This window comes from Polyodon spathula, chromosome 4 (assembly GCF_017654505.1).
Source record: "Polyodon spathula isolate WHYD16114869_AA chromosome 4, ASM1765450v1, whole genome shotgun sequence".
Classification (NCBI taxonomy): domain Eukaryota; kingdom Metazoa; phylum Chordata; class Actinopteri; order Acipenseriformes; family Polyodontidae; genus Polyodon; species Polyodon spathula.
In genome coordinates, this window is record NC_054537.1 from 56,103,323 (window position 1) to 56,120,232 (window position 16,910).

Below are 16,910 nucleotides of genomic sequence, written 5' to 3' on the forward strand. Positions count from 1 at the left end.
GCAAAGAGATTGCATTTGCTGCCAAACCTTTTTCAGATGGTGAATTTGTTAAAAGGTACATGCTTAAAACAGCTGATATAGTATGCCCTGAAAAAAATGGAAACATTTTCTAATGTCAGTTTATCTCGTACCACGACTGCTGAGCGTATTACCGAAATGGCAGGTAATATTAACTTTTATGTTATTGAAGATCTTTTAAGTTTAAGCATGAACAACACAACCACTGTAAAATACTTTTTTTTTAAATTCAAGAAGCCATGGAAAGTGCAGAATTACTTTGGGAGAAAGTAACTGGGACTACAACAGATGGTGCACCATATATGACTGGGCAAAAGAGTGGAATGACTAGTGCTGGAAATAATTAAAGAAACATACCAATTCTGTTACTGCATTCTGCAACAACAGGTATTATGAGGAAAAGTTGCACAATTAGAACACATATTTAGCATTGCTATCAAGTGTGCCAGAAAAGAAGTGCCAAGTGCCCAGACAGAAGTCATAAAAAAAAAGTACATTTCATAGTGGTACTGTTTATTAAATCACATTTTCACAGCTTGCCAGTGTCTTTTTTTTCCCCAGTGCTGTTAAAACATAATATTTTGGAATATGAGTTAAATATTGAGACTTTAATTATATTTTTTACTGTTTGAGATTTCCATTGAAAGTAAAATATTATTATTATTATTATTATTATTATTATTATTATTATTATTATTATTATTATTATTATTATTAGTCGTAGTAGTCATAGTCATAGTCGTAGTATTAGCCTTAGTGCAAGGTTCTTGGGGCGCGAACTGGGGCTCTGCCTATCTTTCCAATCAATTAACATCTATTTCCTATTTAAAGCAATCTTTTGCTCTCTAGTGTTCTCAGTTTGCTTTAACTGCAAGCACACATACATCTCTTTTTAGCTATGGCTGAACTTTCTTTGTCATCTGACTCCGATGGCAACTTTATTTAATTTCCTACCTGTCCTGATCAAGCTACAGGCCCTTCTGCTCCTCGGGATCCGGGTCCAGCAGCCTGCCCTTCGGTAGCTGCCGTGCAACAACCACGTAGCTCCAAACATCACCGTAAGCATTCTCAAGCCCAGCCGCATCTGTTCTACAAAGAATTCCCGACCTCCAATCTGCTTAAAGCCCTTTTCGACAAAGGCATCAACATCCCAGCCGAAAGTGATCGCTTGGCTTTCCTTAACACTAGAACCACCATGTGGGTTGCTTTGACCCATAGATTTTAAAACTGCTTCTTTATGAAAATGAAAGACATACTATCGAATACAACTGAAAGGTTTTATTTTTATCTAACATTTGCATCACAGAAACACAGTATTTAAATGGAAAATTAAACAAACATTTTTCAAAATGAGCGTATATACGGCATGACTACAAACCGTGAAAAAAAATATAATAAAATATACATTTAAAAAGAAACGGGTATGTACTGTAACAAGGCAGCGAGGGGGTTATTAATATCCTCCTTGCCAGAAACGGGTATTTGTTTATTTCTTTGTAATTATTGTTTAATTATCACCTGCACCTGGCTATTATTCTAAATTAAAGCCAGGTGCAGGGTATTTATAGAGAGCAAGCAGTCTGCTCGAGGCTGCTGCTGTGTGAAGGAGCCCAATCGAACAGGAAAAAAAAGTACTGTGTGAAGCCTTTTTTGTATTTATGAAAAACTGTTTGGTTATATTTAACAGGTAAAAAGCTTAGCTGTCTTGTTTTGTACTCAGGGTGTTCCTGTGTTTAGTCAGCGCTCCAAAAATTGAGTTAGGTTTTGTTTTCGTTTTTGTGTTGTTTATTAAAAATAGAACATCAGTGCTTTTAAAACTCAAGTTCCTCTGTCTGGGTCTCATTTAAAGGGGCAATGAACCATTAATAGTGCAGCCTGGATTACAGTACATATACCCATTTACATGTGTAAACGGGTATATGTACATACAAACTGTAAAACCAAAATCATTGTTTCTAATACTACATTAAAAGAAAATATAACACTACTTCTGGTATATGCGTCTGCCTCCAGGCTCTGTGACTGCATCCAGGAGCTGTGTTGTAAACACAGACGCGGTTCCATTGAACACTATTGTGTAAGCTGGTACATACAAACCTGTAACACCGCAATATTTGTTTCTAACAGTAACATAAAAAAAAAATATATATATAACATAGGTTTCTGTGACAGGACTGGAAGGAGTCCCTGTCGTAATTTGCCCTCCCGACCACCGGCAGCGCTGTGTAGGGTTGACCGTGATTGGATCAGGAGGCTGAACTCTGACCATGCAGGAAGTTCCGGGTCAGGCGGCCATCTTGGCCCAAGGTAGAACCATGCGGCCGTCGGGTCCCATCATTGCAATCAGCTGTGCTGTTCTCGTTGATTGGCTGACGTGGGGCAGCGTGCTGATTGCAGGGGTGGGACTTGGCAGTATTTAAGCAGTATGGTTTTGCCATTCGCGCTGTCTGGGCTGAACTGAAAACACATGCTGTGCTTGCTTTGTTGCTTTCATTCACTGCTGTTATTCACAGAAGCTTGAAAATCTTGGACACTGTTGGATTACTGGAGTGAGGAACCGAGGACTGGCCATTAATCTGTGAAAGGGAGCTAAGAAGCGGTGAGAGGAAACCCACCGCAGTACCACAACGAAACCCAGTGCTTCCTTTGTTGTTATTTATTTTGTAACCGTGACATTTTTTTTGTTTACTCTTTTTATTTCAAACCTGAGTTTACCATTGCTGGTATTCCAGGTGGTTTTCTTGTTTATTTTTTGCAATACTGGACTGTTCTATTTTTATTGTTTTTGTAAAATAAAACCCTGCCCTGATACCATTGATGGTACAGGGCTCTAAGGACTAATCTCCATTTCCGGCTCCTGTGTGCTGTCATTTCTGGTCCTTCCCAAAAGCTCCACCCACTACCCTCCCACAGGTGGTGTCAGAAGTGGGATGAGCATGGACCGGCACACCCTGCAAGCCGTTCTGGAGGATCAGGAGAGACACCGTGATGGTATAGAGCGGCGTCGGGAAGAACGGGATGCTCAGATGGATGCTGAGCGTACAGCCCACATGACTGCGATGGCTGACAAGATGGCGGCCATGTGTCTGGCCATTCAGAACCTGGTAGTGGCCCAAGCCCAAGCTCAGGTCCCGGTCGCAGCAGCTGGACCAGTGCTGCCAATGCCCAAAATCCGTCTGCAAAAGATGACCCCAGAAGATGACCCGGAGGCCTTCCTGACCACATTTGAGCGGATGGCTACAGTGTCAGGGTGGCCAGCCGGATGTTGGGCAGCCCAACTAGCCCCCTGTCTAACTGGTGAAGCGCAGGCAGCATACCAGGCTCTGAGCAACGTGGCGGCGGAAGATTACTCCCAGGTGAAGACAGCTATCCTCCGGCGCCTTAATATCACCCCGGAGACGCATTGCCGGCGTTTCCGGAGTTACAAGCGGCTGGAGGGAACCCGGCCTCGCATCATGGCCCAGCAACTCTGGGACCATCTGACCCGCTGGCTGCGTCCCACTGAACGGACCACCCAACAAATCATGGAGTCTGTGGCGGTCGACCAGTTCCTGGAGGTGTTGGAACCAGAGACTCGAGCCTGGGTCGCTCGCCACAGTCCCGAGACGATGGACACGGCCGTCGAGCTGGCGGAGGCCTTCGAGGACGCACTGCTTCGGGTGGACCCCAGTCCAGCTCCAGTGAGGCATCGGCCTTCGCCAGCGCACCCAAAGACTGCAACGAGGCCTTCAGTTTTCCCCGTCCCTTTGAGCGCCTCTCCTCCAAAGTGGAGACAGAGGTTAGCTCCCAGCTGGGCTAGAGAGAATCCTTGGACCTCCCCTAGTGGACCAAGGGACAAACAGCCGTCTCCCACAGCGCCGCCTTCCCCTACCTGCTTCCGGTGCCACGAGGTGGGGCACATCGCGAGATTCTGTCCCATCGCGATGGAGTGTGACGTGGCCTTGCGATGTCCGGCTGCAGAGGGTGGTGAGTACAGGGGAAGGGGTCGGGAGGGGCCTTGCATTATTAATGTAGATGTTGGTAATATGAGTACCCACGCATTAGTGGACTCAGGGTGTAGTCACACTATAATTCGGTCTGCTCTCTTGGAGGGTACGCCTTGGCGGCCACAGGGGTCTGTGACCATCTCGTGTATTCATGGAGAAACCAAGGCATATCCTACCACTAAAGTTAGAATGACTGTGGAAAGTCGGACGTGCCATGTAGTCGTGGCCGTCGCTAAAAAGGTGCCATACCCAGTGATTTTGGGTCGAGATTGGCCTTACTATTCAGAAGTTAAGGTCAATGCGGCTCGGCCACCCATTGTAGAAGGGGTGGTCGCAACGGGGGATCCAATTGGCCGGATCTTTCCCTTGCAGGCCGACATATTTACTTCCAGGTTCCGGCCCCGTAAAACTAAAAGAGAGCGGAGGGCTGAGAAACTTGAGGGGGCATTAATGAGACAAGGCTGGGGATTGGTGGGGGAATCTGCTTTGCCTGTCAAACGAACACAGAAGGGTGTGGGTGTCCAGTGTGACCAGCGGGAGCGGGTTACTGAGATCCCTAGAGCAGAAGCTACTGAGGCCCCGCTCGGCATACCGCAATTCTGGGACCGGGGTGTGGACCTGGAGTGGGAGCAAAGTAACGACCCCACTCTGGTGCACATCCGGGGGCAGGTTCGGTCTGTCGAGGGGAAGGAAGTTGAAGGCTGCGGGCCGCTCACATTTCCTCACTTCATCGTGATGGGGCATTTGCTGTATAGGGTATCCCAAGCCCCGGGCACAGGACAGCCTGTAACCCAGTTATTGGTTCCGGGGTCTTTCCGCCGGGAGGTCATGAGGTTGGCACATGATATTCCCTTTTCTGGCCACCTGGGGCGGGAAAAGACCTTGGAACGAATACTGGCCCGGTTTTATTGGATGGGACTCCACATGGATGTGAGGAAATATGTAGCGGAGTGTCCCGATTGTCAGAGAGTAGCGCCGGGACGGGTTCGCCCGGCCCCGCTGGTCCCACTGCCCCTGGTTTGTACTCCCTTCGATCGCATAGCAATGGACATAGTGGGCCCAGTGCAGCCCGCCGACTCTGGATATACGCACATTTTAGTAATGGTGGATTATGCTACTCGATATCCAGAGGCGGTGCCACTGCGCTCCACTAGTGCTGTCGCCATTGCTAAAGAACTAGTTAAGATTATTGCTAGAGTAGGGGTGCCCAAAGAGATTCTGACAGATCAAGGAACTAACTTCATGTCCGATACCCTCAAAGAAGTTTACAAAATTTTGAAAATCCATCCCATCAGGACCTCTGTGTACCATCCGCAGACAGATGGCCTGGTGGAAAGGTTTAATCAGACCCTGAAGCAGATGCTGAGGCGATTTGTGAACCAGGAACAAAAACATTGGGCAAAACTCCTTCCCTTCCTGATGTTCGCAGTGAGAGAGGTGCCACAGAGCTCAACTGGGTTCTCCCCGTTTGAGCTGCTGTATGGGAGACAACCCCGAGGCATTCTCGATCTCGTGCGAGAAGGGTGGGAGGACCAAACCTCTACGTCTAAAAATGTAGTCAAATATGTACTACTGCTACGAGATCGCTTGGAATTAGTCGGTCGTTTGGCTCAAGAGAACCTGCGCAATGCTCAGCATCAGCAGCAGCAGCAGTACAATCAAAAAGCACGAATTCGGACTTTTCGAACTGGGGATAAGGTACTGCTGCTTCTTCCCACAGCTGAGTCTAAGTTGTTTGCCAAGTGGCAAGGGCCTTATGAGGTGGTTCGAGCTATAGGGAGAGTCAATTATGAAATCAGGCAGCCGGACCATCGAAAACCACTTCAAATTTATCATGTAAATTTGTTAAAACCTTGGAGAGACAGAGAGGCCCTGTTTATTGCTAATGATATCCCCGAGGAGGATTTTGGTCCTGAGGTGGGGCCACTTGGTCAAACAACTAAGATTTCGATGGGGAAACAGTTACTTCCCTGTCAGAAACAGGAGCTGGGCCAACTAATTGAGGAATTCAGTGATGTTTTTTCTGAGTTGCCCGGTAGAACTGACATTATTGAACATGCCATTATTACTCCGCCAGGTGTTCGAGTGCGTCAGAGGCCTTACCGGATCCCGGAAAGTCGGCGGGGTGTAATGCGCCGGGAAGTGGCCAGTATGCTCGAGCTGGGAGTAGTGCAACCTTCCCAGAGCGAGTGGTGTAGTCCTGTGGTAATGGTACCTAAGAAGGATGGCTCCACTCGTTTCTGTGTGGACTTTAGAAAGGTGAACGCTATCTCCAAGTTCGATGCGTACCCCATGCCCCGAGTGGATGAGCTCCTTGACAGACTGGGTAAGGCGAGGTTCTTGTCCACTCTGGACCTGACGAAGGGATATTGGCAGATCCCATTAACACCCAGCTCCAAGGAGAAAACCGCATTTGCTACCCCGGATGGCTTGTTTCATTTCAAGACCATGCCCTTTGGGTTGCATGGGGCCCCGGCTACCTTCCAGAGACTGATGGACAAGGTGTTATGTCCCCATCATCAGTATGCTGCAGCGTATATTGATGACGTGGTTATTTTTAGCTCTACCTGGAAGGAGCACCTTGATAGATTGGTGGCTGTCCTGCAGTCTCTGAGGGAGGCGGGGCTAACAGTCAACCTAGGTAAATGCGCGTTTGGCAAACAAGAGACCCAATATCTTGGATTTAGCATGGGTAATGGTCGGGTAAAACCAGTGGCTTCCAAGGTCCAGGCCTTGGTGGACACTCCGGTTCCACGAACCAAGGCTCAAGTGAGGTCACTTTTGGGGCTGGCAGGCTATTATCGCCGTTTTATCCCCGAGTTTTCCACCATTGTTAGCCCCTTGATTGACCTAACTAAGAAGAGCGCCCCAAACACTGTAAAATGGTCAGATGAGTGTCAGGAAGCATTTGACATGATAAAGCGAATACTTTGCCAAGCCCCTGCACTAGTGTCACCAGATTTCGACAGGGAATTCATCCTCCAGACAGATGCCTCGGATGTCGGTCTGGGGGCAGTCTTGTCCCAGGAGATCGATGGGGTAGAGCACCCCGTGCTATACATTAGCGGGAAAATGGCTCAGAGGGAGCGCAACTACTCAGTTATTGAGAAGGAGTGCCTGGCCATTAAATGGGCCATGAACTCTCTTCGATATTATCTCCTGGGGCGGTCCTTCACTCTTGTCACAGATCACGCTCCTCTTAAGTGGCTAAACACGATGAGGGACACGAACGCCCGGATTACTCGGTGGAGTCTGGCGCTGCAACCCTTTAACTTCACTGTTAAACATCGTTCGGGTAAGGAGCATCAAAATGCTGATTTTTTTTCAAGGGAGGGTGGTGATTTAGGGGAGTTAGGGTTGGCCGAGTGTGCCTATGGCTCCACTCTGAGGGGGGGGATGTGTGACAGGACTGGAAGGAGTCCCTGTCGTAATTTGCCCTCCCGACCACCGGCAGCGCTGCGTAGGGTTGACCGTGATTGGATCAGGAGGCTGAACTCTGACCATGCAGGAAGTTCCGGGTCAGGCGGCCATCTTGGCCCAAGGTAGAACCATGCGGCCGTCGGGTCCCATCATTGCAATCAGCTGTGCTGTTCTCGTTGATTGGCTGACGTGGGGCAGCGTGCTGATTGCAGGGGTGGGACTTGGCAGTATTTAAGCAGTATGGTTTTGCCATTCGCGCTGTCTGGGCTGAACTGAAAACACATGCTGTGCTTGCTTTGTTGCTTTCATTCACTGCTGTTATTCACAGAAGCTTGAAAATCTTGGACACTGTTGGATTACTGGAGTGAGGAACCGAGGACTGGCCATTAATCTGTGGAAGGGAGCTAAGAAGCGGTGAGAGGAAACCCACCGCAGTACCACAACGAAACCCAGTGCTTCCTTTGTTGTTATTTTGTAACCGTGACATTTTTGTTTACTCTTTTTATTTCAAACCTGAGTTTACCATTGCTGGTATTCCAGGTGGTTTTCTTGTTTATTTTTTGCAATACTGGACTGTTCTATTTTTATTGTTTTTGTAAAATAAAACCCTGCCCTGATACCATTGATGGTACAGGGCTCTAAGGACTAAACTCCATTTCCGGCTCCTGTGTGCTGTCATTTCTGGTCCTTCCCAAAAGCTCCACCCACTACCCTCCCAGTTTCATATTAGGCACATAAGTTGTTATCCTACCTTTCAGTTTGCTGTGTGCATCTGAGTGCAGCTTGCCATATTCCAATCAAAACGACTACTTTCAAGATTAAAAATTTCCTTCTGTCAGTCTTTCCACCTAGCCTGCTTACCTAGTCTTGTCAGTCAGCTCAGAGCACCGCTCCAAGCAGGCCCCCTTTCCTCGCTCTGAACATCGCTCTGTCCCCACCAGCAATCGATACCTTTCTCAATCTGCACAATTCAATTTTCAATGACATGAAAGCTCTCATACAACCTATTGCTGATTCCATCCAAATCATAAACACCTGTCTTGATGTCCTTGAAAACCTAACTAACAGAAGACCATCAACAGCCACCATTACCTCTTTAAGTTAAGCTCCAGCTCCAGCTTCAGCGTCTGCTCTGGCTCTGCCTGCTTCTGTCTCTGCAGTCAATGTTCTGGAATAGAACTTTGCCTCAGCAGTTGATTCAGATTTCTATGCACTTCACTTCTCTACAACACCATTCTCTATCTCCTCACATTACACCAAATTATCAAAGGTAAAGATGTCAATTTAGTTTCTATTCAAATAGAAACATCAGTGTTTTTAGATTACATTGTTGACTGTGGGAATGTCTCAGTAACCTTCAAGTCCAGAGATCCCTGTCTTCTAAAGAGCCTCACCGTTGGAGAATTTGTGCTTGCATTTTCACTACTGAGATATTCTATGCTCTGCTTATCCTCGTCGCCGCCAGGAGCTTGATCAATATTTATTCTATATCATGGAGTTATAAGTCAGATATGGATGCACAATATTTTATAATTACCATAAATTCTTTTCTGCTAAAGCAGCTTCAATCCTCGCTGCCGATAACATCATCATTGACTGGTCTCGTCCTGATCTCTTCAACAGGATATTCAGCCTCCAGCTTATTCTGTATAGGTCAACATAATATCTCCCCTCTGCTCAGTAACCACCTTTTAAAATCCTATCCATTCATCAGCTCCTCCTGAATCTTCAACCATTTATGACAGACATGGTCGCACCGTCAAATTTTCCGGTTCCAAACAGATCTGAAATAATTTTTATACAAACTTCTGTTCATCTAAATTGTGAAAAAACTTTAACAGCTGCAGTTTCTGCGGTGATGCCCTGTGACAGAGATCAAATGATTCTTGGTGTTAGATATCCCCCCCAACCTGTGAGGGTGCTGTGTAAAGGAAACAGAGTATCTTGGACTAGTTGGCATGACAATTCATTCCCAGGGTTCAGTGGAAGTCAGCCGTCTAGAAAGGGGGTGGAGGTACGGTACACTAAACTATTGACCCGGAAGGTTAATGGTGCAGCATCTGTGGATTGGAGGAGTGGATGTGCTAGTTAACTAAGGGGTTATGGTTGACGGTATAAAAAGGGACATAGTGATGTGATCTGTTCCTTGTAATGGTTATGCTATTGACCGAAAGGACCCTTGTGAGAAACTAACTGTGAGTGGGTTTTTTTGTTTTGTCTGACTGTCTAAAGTCTACTGTTTTTCTTGTTTGCTAGACTAAATGACTAACACGATCTGGAGCTGTCTTCCAAGGCCAGAACAAAACCCAGACAACAGAGCACTAACTGTTCTTTTACTTTCTAATTGCACTTTCACCATCCACACGGCAGCCCTCACGGGGAGGGGTGACCGTGTTTGTGTTTGGTGTTTCTATTTTGTTATTGTTTATGGGATTGCAACCCTTCATAAATCCCTGTGCAGTACACATCGCTGTGTGTTTGGTCATCAGACCCATGGAAGAAAATAAAGAAAACTCATTTTCACCCATACTTTGTTGTCTGTCTCTTCACTGTTGGATTACTGCACCTGCACATACCATTTACCACTTTGCCACATGCCCATTCTAAAATCATTTGCCCAGTCGCTTCCAATTGACATTCAACATTTAGTATTCACTTCAGTTGTCATTCCAGCCCTCACCCTCCAGCATCACCCTGACAAACACTTTACATCATATCTCATCGATGGCCTTCTGAATGATTTTTCCACCGATCTTTCAAAACTACCTTCATCCTCCTACATCTGCAAAAACCTCTGTTCTGCCATTGCTGAACCCCAGATAACTAGCTCTCTAATTCAAGCCAAAGTGGTTAAAAGCTTGTGGCAATGTTGCCCTGCCCCTGTGTGTATTTCTGCGTTATACGTTGTGTGGTAATATTGGTGTATAGTCATTGGTATATGGGATATAATATGGGTTACGAGCATGATTGTTTAAAATGTATATTTGTATTTAGGCACAAGGATTGCACAGCACTTCATGTGCAGGTAAAATGTAATAATATGTGAGCACAGGGAATTGCACTTTATTAATTCACATGCAGTTGTACTGAGACTCCAAGTGAATGATTGATCAGCAATCGAGTCTCGGTACAGCTGCATAAAAGCAGAATGTTTTCACTCACTCGGGGTTGTGTGTTCGGTGAGTGGAGAACGGGATTGGAGATAGAGGTAACAGTGAATCATAATAGTAAGCATAATAGCAGCTCACCGTGTTTGTCTGTGTCTTTGTTTTGGATACCAGTGCCATGTTCTGTGTTTTGTCTGTCTTTCAAACCTTTTATTTTGTCTGTTTAATTATTAAATGCTGAGCGCAACCAAGCGCTCAGCTTCACCAAACTCTGCGTCTCTGTCTGTTCTGTGTTGGTCCCTGTTCACCCACTACAGCCAACTTTGTGACAAGGTAATGGTCGACCCATTCCCAGCACCTTCTTTCAGTTTTTACTGTATCAATCCCATAGGCATTTATACTCACAAAGTTTAATTAATTTAAGTGATTAATTACCGATCTCTCAGCACCTTGTGGATCTTCTACTAGAAGTAGCAACTCTCTTATTTCTCATGACAAATTCTCTCTCCATTATATCAAGTTCACATGCATGATTAAATTAAACAAGATTGCTGGTCACGGTGCCTTTTCTCCGTAAAAGGCTGAGAAAACCTTTCAATAGCTGAGTGAGACTGATAGGAGCCGAGAGAAGCTGAAAAGGAAAAAAAAGGGCGGATCTGAGCAATACACATAGCCCCTGCAACACAGAGATAACACAGACATAAACAAACAAGATAGCTGCTTCCGCATCCAGCGCTCAAAGAATATCACAGACATTTGCCAAGCTTTTAGAGATGTTATAGTAATAAAATAATGACCTGGATTGCATTATTAAGGAGTTTGGTGATAAAACGAGTGATCAGGAGATGACTTATCAATACATACGACTATGAAGAGGCATGTGATAAATACAGCAAACAAGGGGTGGGGCAGGGCTGGAGATGCTGTACTGTGTGTCCTGTTGATATGCAGTGCATTTTAAACCTGTTTTACTTTGAATAAAATTACTTTTAAATAGTGCTTGTAAAATAAACAGCGTGTGTGAAAATAAATTGGACCTGACACGCCTGACAAGTGCTGAATAAATGGACTGCAAAGGGTTAAAGTTATGCCAATCCATCCTTCTCTTGGTCACTTGTTTGGAATCCTCTGGGAAAATAATTTCTACTTCGCTGCTCAACTCACCTTCGGTTGCCGCAACAGCCTGAAGATATTCGATGCTCTGTCTGAAACCCTGTGCTGGATCCTTCTCAATTCCTATCACATTCCCTTCCTGCTCCATCTTATGGATGATTTCCTTCTAATACCTCCCCCTTCGGATCCTCCAGCTCAAGCAGGTAACAATTTGAAATCGGTGTTCCTTTATCAGAAGACAAAACTGTCAACCCTTCTAACTCCTTGGAATTTCTTGGAGTCACTCCGGATACCTTAAATTTCGAATCCAGGCTACGCCCTCTAAATTGATCCGCATTCATTCTCTCATCAACAATTTCCAAATTTCAACTACCATTAAAAAAAAAACAGGACCTGCTCTCCCTCCTTGGTCATTTTAACTATGCAATTTGCATTATACCTCAGGGCAGGACCTTCATTTCTCATCTCCTGGACCTATCCAGCACAGTTGAGAAACCCAATGCCTACATTAACATATCCTCCAAAACCAGGCATGATATAAAAATGTGGGCCACATTAATCACCCATTGGAATGGTCTTTCTTTATTTTATGAAGATTTCATTTTGGCTCCTGATGGTCTCGTTCTCTTTACCGATGCTTCCCTAGCGATTGGCCCCCCGGAATTCAGAACCTGTCCTCCCACCTCAAAGCCACAGCTCTATTAGAAATCTACCCTATCATTGAAGATGCACATCTCTGGGGCCATCAGTGGGCAACAAAATCAATTATATTCTACAGCAATAATAAACCTAGTCTATATTATCAATATTGGTCGGTCATCCTCTCCTGTGATTATGAGTCTACTCTGTTGTCTCATCTGGATTTACGTATCTCATAACTTTATAATTCAAGCCTATCACCTCCCAGGCATACATACTAATTCTGTTGACGCCGTCTCTCGCCTGCAGGTGTCCCGATTCCTCCAGCTGGATCCTTCAGCCTCGCCAACAGCACTTCAAACCCCACAGATTCAACACCTACTGATGGATTCAATTCAATCCTTTCCAGCCTACTTCAATCCGCCCGGAGCTACATGGCCGTAGTCTCCCCAGTTCTACGCCGCTCACTTTCAGAGCCACTTCTGCCGCCAAAGCAAACTTCAATCACCATCTCATCAAAATCATGGGTCGCTGGTCTTCTTCAGCCATCAATGCATATATTCGCTCTTCTATCTCTGATATCTCAGTAGTTCACCAATCCATCACTAGCATGCCTGGAGTGGGGGCTACCTAATGGCTGGGCCCACCAGAGGTTTTTCCCTTATTAGAAGGGGTTTTTTTGCTCTCCACTGTGCGTCAGGTAAACACATAGCCATTCCACTAACCATCCCCTCTGTCTATCTTGTATGTCTTTTCTATCTTGTGTATATGTCATGTATTGGCACATGCTCTTTTCTTAGTCTCATGGTGCGGGATTCTGCAGGGAGTCAGAGGTCCATTCTTTGGGGGTTAGTGATCACAGTTTCCCGACCTCGGGTCAGGCTTCAGCCACCCTCGCCGCTCAAATGTAGGTGGAGGAGGTGGGAACGGCGGCCCGGGTCCCTCTGGTGGCGGAGGCGGGAACGGAGGCCCGTCTCCCTCTAGAACAGCAATTGGGACTGGCGGACCATCGGGAACAGCAGACGAGGACTGTGGCCACTCCGGTGGCGGAGGTTCCAGCTCCTCCGGTGGCAACGGCTGCAGCCCCTCCACCACCAGCAGGCTGTGGCCATTCCAATGGCCTCTGAGGCAGGGCTGGTACCTGCCGTAACGATCTGGTGCGCCTCCGCTGGGCTCCTCTCAACAGCACATGTAGAGTCTGCTGTAGAGCATCAATCTTCTACCCTTCTAGCTCCCTGGGCCATGGCTCCTCCCCTCTGGGCTCTGGGAGTGGTGGCTCCTCCCGTCTGGGCTCTGGGAGCGGTGGCTCCTCCCCTCTGGGCTCTGGGAGCGGTGGCTTCTCCCCTCTGGGCTCACAATAGCAGCACACAATAACTCACTTTACCCAAAAGAAAACAAAAGAAAACCTGTCTGTTAAGCACTGTCTAAACTGTTCTTCTTTTTCCCAGCTGCCCCTGTCGAATCTAGTCTTCGTACAGGTACAACCAGGTGGAAACAAAGTGCAGTAAACTGCAAACCCATCAGGTCAGTATTGTTGGCTGGCAGGGGTTAAAGGCTGACAAAGAGGGAGCTGACTGCTTCAGACACGCACAGAGGTCTACCAGGTAAGTACAAGTATGTTGCTTCAGTTTGTAATTCCACTTGGTTGGTCTGTAACACTCAGTTCTTTGTCTTTCTTCAACCATGATTAACCGTGCACTCTCTGTCTGCGGAGCTGGAGGGGAGTAGCGTACTGACCCCAAGATCTGTTGACTGCGAGTCCACAATATTTTAAACACCCACCGAAATAATAAACTCTAAAACAAATGTTTAGGTGTGTTTATTTCTCTCCCTGCTGGCTGCAAAATCCTTTAAGAAAAACACAGTCTATTGGGAACTTTTCCCGCAGCCTCACTTGCACAATTACTTTTCACTCACTTTTGTTTAAACAGCCCTTTTGTGTGACTTATTTATAAACTGCACTCAGATAAAAAACAGTCCATCAAGTGCCACAGTAAATCAACTCTGAATCACACAGCAACTGGTTATAAACAGGGCCGCTTCCTTCCCAGTGCCTTTGCACTACACGTGTTCACTTCACAGTTCCACACAGCCGTTTGTGTATTTTAACTCTGTAATAAAAAAAAAAAGTGTGTTCTAGAAAGTTCTAGAAATGCGTTCGAGTTCATCTTTGCCCTTGCCCTATAATAACCCTGTATCTTATATAACTTGTTTTTGTCACGTTTATATAACTTGTTTTGGTTAGAATGTTCTAGGGAGAGGAATGGTTTATTCAGAGGGCCGAGCCTCGAGGGAGTGATCTGGCCAATTACTCTCTCGCATGCAAAAGCCTAACTTGGTAAGTTATAAAGGACGGGGTTCTCCCCTGCTCTGATGAGAGTCAGCCGTGAGGATTAGCGCGCAGTCCTGCTTGGTAATTTCTTGGAGACAGCTGCTTTCTCTTACCAGGGTCAAAGGGCTCTCCCGATCCGCTTGGAAGGGTAAGAATTAGTTCAGTTGTGTCTCATGGATTGTATTGATCTGTGATTAATATAATCTTTGTATGTAACCTTGTTGGGTTGTGTCCCGTTAGGGATATCGTTATTCGCAGTATAGCATCTGTGTATGTAACTGCGTGTGTGTGTGTGAAATAATAAAGGACCTTTTAAAATTACTCTGTGAAGTAATTGTCTTATTTACTTCCACATCAACTTCCTTTTAAATTTAAAGTAATTAAATTTCACACAACAAACTCCATCAGGAATATTTTCAGCACAGTCTATTTAAAAACAGCTTTTGCTTACTTTGGTTTAATCTAGCACACAGTGCTTCACTAATGCTGTTCACCCAGTGTAACACTCTGATGGTTTCTAAAAAGATTGTGACTGAATCCAGGAAGACTCCACACTGTTCTCCCCTAGAAGACTGTGCTAATGATCCTTTTGTTTGCTTTGTTGTTTGTGAAGTAAGGTTCCTTTTACTTTAACCCTTTGCAGTCCCTTTGCAGTTTATTCAGCGCTTGTCAGGCGCGTCAGGTCCAATTTATTTTCACATGTGCTGTTTTTTTCTTTTACTCGCGCTGTTTAAAATATTTTTTTCAGAGTAAAACAGGATTAAAATGCATTGCATGGCAAAACGACATCAGTACTGCATCTCCAGCCAAGCCCCACCATTTGTTCGCTCTATTTTTCACATACCTCTTTATAGACGTGCATACTGATAAAAGCTCTCCTGATCACTCATTTTATCTCCAAACTCCTCAATAATGCAATCCAAGTCATTCTTGTACATTCTGCAAACGTCCGTGATATTCTTTGAGCACTGGAATTGGAAGCAGCTATCTCCTTTGTTTATGTCCGTCTTATCTCTGTGGTGCAGCTGCTAGTTCTATTGCTCACATGCCCCTTTTTCGGCTTCATTTGTCTCCCATTGGTCTCACTTGGCCATTGAATGGTTTCCTCAGCTTTTTCTGGAGAAAAACAACTAGAGACCTATGCTTTACAACTTTTTGATGATGTCGAACAGGGTCCGACTTAGGACTGGAAAGGGAAAATTGTAATGTCGGACCTGGTTCGACATAGGACTGCAAAGGGTTAAAGTTCCTTTCTTTGAACTTGGAATTGGTTCGGCCTGGTCTGTTGCACACAGCTCACCTGCCACAGCCAAGCTTTTACACCCACACAGGTGATTCACAAGTCATGAACATAGGTGAATAACAGGTCCCGAACCCAAGTCTCCCACAGGAACAAAGGTATGATTTATAAAAGCACACGGCACAAAACAAATATAAACCTCAGCCCAAACATGGAGCACTTTCAGATTGCAAATGGCTCAGTGATTATACTCACGCATTACTAACTAACTATTTTTAAACAGTGACTATAAATAACATACAGTAATTATTATTGCTGTTGCACATACCCCATTGTTGGCATTTTTGCAGTATCCTGGAAAAATTCTTTGTTCCGAGTTCCACAGTATGGTAAACACACACAGGTTTCTCACCCGCACACCCTCTCTCTGCCCGCCTGCCCTGCTGACTTCCTTATATCCTCTGACTCTACTCCACCCAGGTCAGTTAACTTCCTAGTTCCTATGTACTTCTGGGAATTGGAGTCTTTTAATTAGAGGGAACAGAGTATATATATATATATATATATATATATATATATATATATATATAATTGTGAGCCAGCTCACAGGTCAACGGCAGGGGGTGCTCATGGTGGGCCGGAGAGAGGCTGACAGGACCCAGCAGAACCAGCCTGCCATGATCAGGAGGAGGTAGTTGGGCTATGGGCTACAGATGCTGATAGTATAGGTGCTGATAGTATAGATATGATGATAATTAAGGTGATTAGATTAGTCATTGTCTCAGTTGGCCAGCACCTGTAGCTGATGCAATTAACAAGTATCTCCTCCAATCCAGACTCATAAAAAAAGCTAAGCATTCACTTGCAGTGGATCATGACCGGGGAGAGAAGATTAGAGCTATGCTGGAGGCTTTTGTTTGTTTTTGAAAATTGTTGTTTTTTTTTTTTAAACCACTTCTGTGCAAGGTCCTTCTTTTGTTTGGTTTCCGTAATACTGGATAAGAACAAAATAAAAACTCACGGTTTGACCAAAGCTGTGTTCGCCTCTATGATGA

The 16,910-nt window shown here is 45.5% G+C and overlaps 1 protein-coding gene across 1 annotated transcript; it reads left to right on the forward strand.

The window, feature by feature from the left end:
- The first annotated feature begins 2,874 nt into the window (after positions 1-2,874).
- On the forward strand, positions 2,875-13,410 carry LOC121313956. Its single transcript, XM_041246729.1, has 3 exons — positions 2,875-3,984; positions 6,082-6,773; positions 13,195-13,410. Exons 1-3 carry the CDS (start codon positions 2,949-2,951, stop codon positions 13,408-13,410), a joined length of 1,944 nt encoding a protein of 647 aa, XP_041102663.1. The 5' UTR covers positions 2,875-2,948.
- The last annotated feature ends 3,500 nt before the right edge of the window (positions 13,411-16,910 follow it).

Coding starts and splice junctions, on each gene's coding strand:
- LOC121313956 (XM_041246729.1), top strand. CDS start 2,949: ATGAGCATGGACCGGCACACCCTGCAAGCCGTTCTGGAGGATCAGGAG. Junction 3,985..6,081: donor ATGTCCGGCTGCAGAGGGTG/GTGAGTACAGGG, acceptor TTACTCCGCCAG/GTGTTCGAGTGCGTCAGAGG. Junction 6,774..13,194: donor TTCCACGAACCAAGGCTCAA/GTGAGGTCACTT, acceptor GCTCAAATGTAG/GTGGAGGAGGTGGGAACGGC.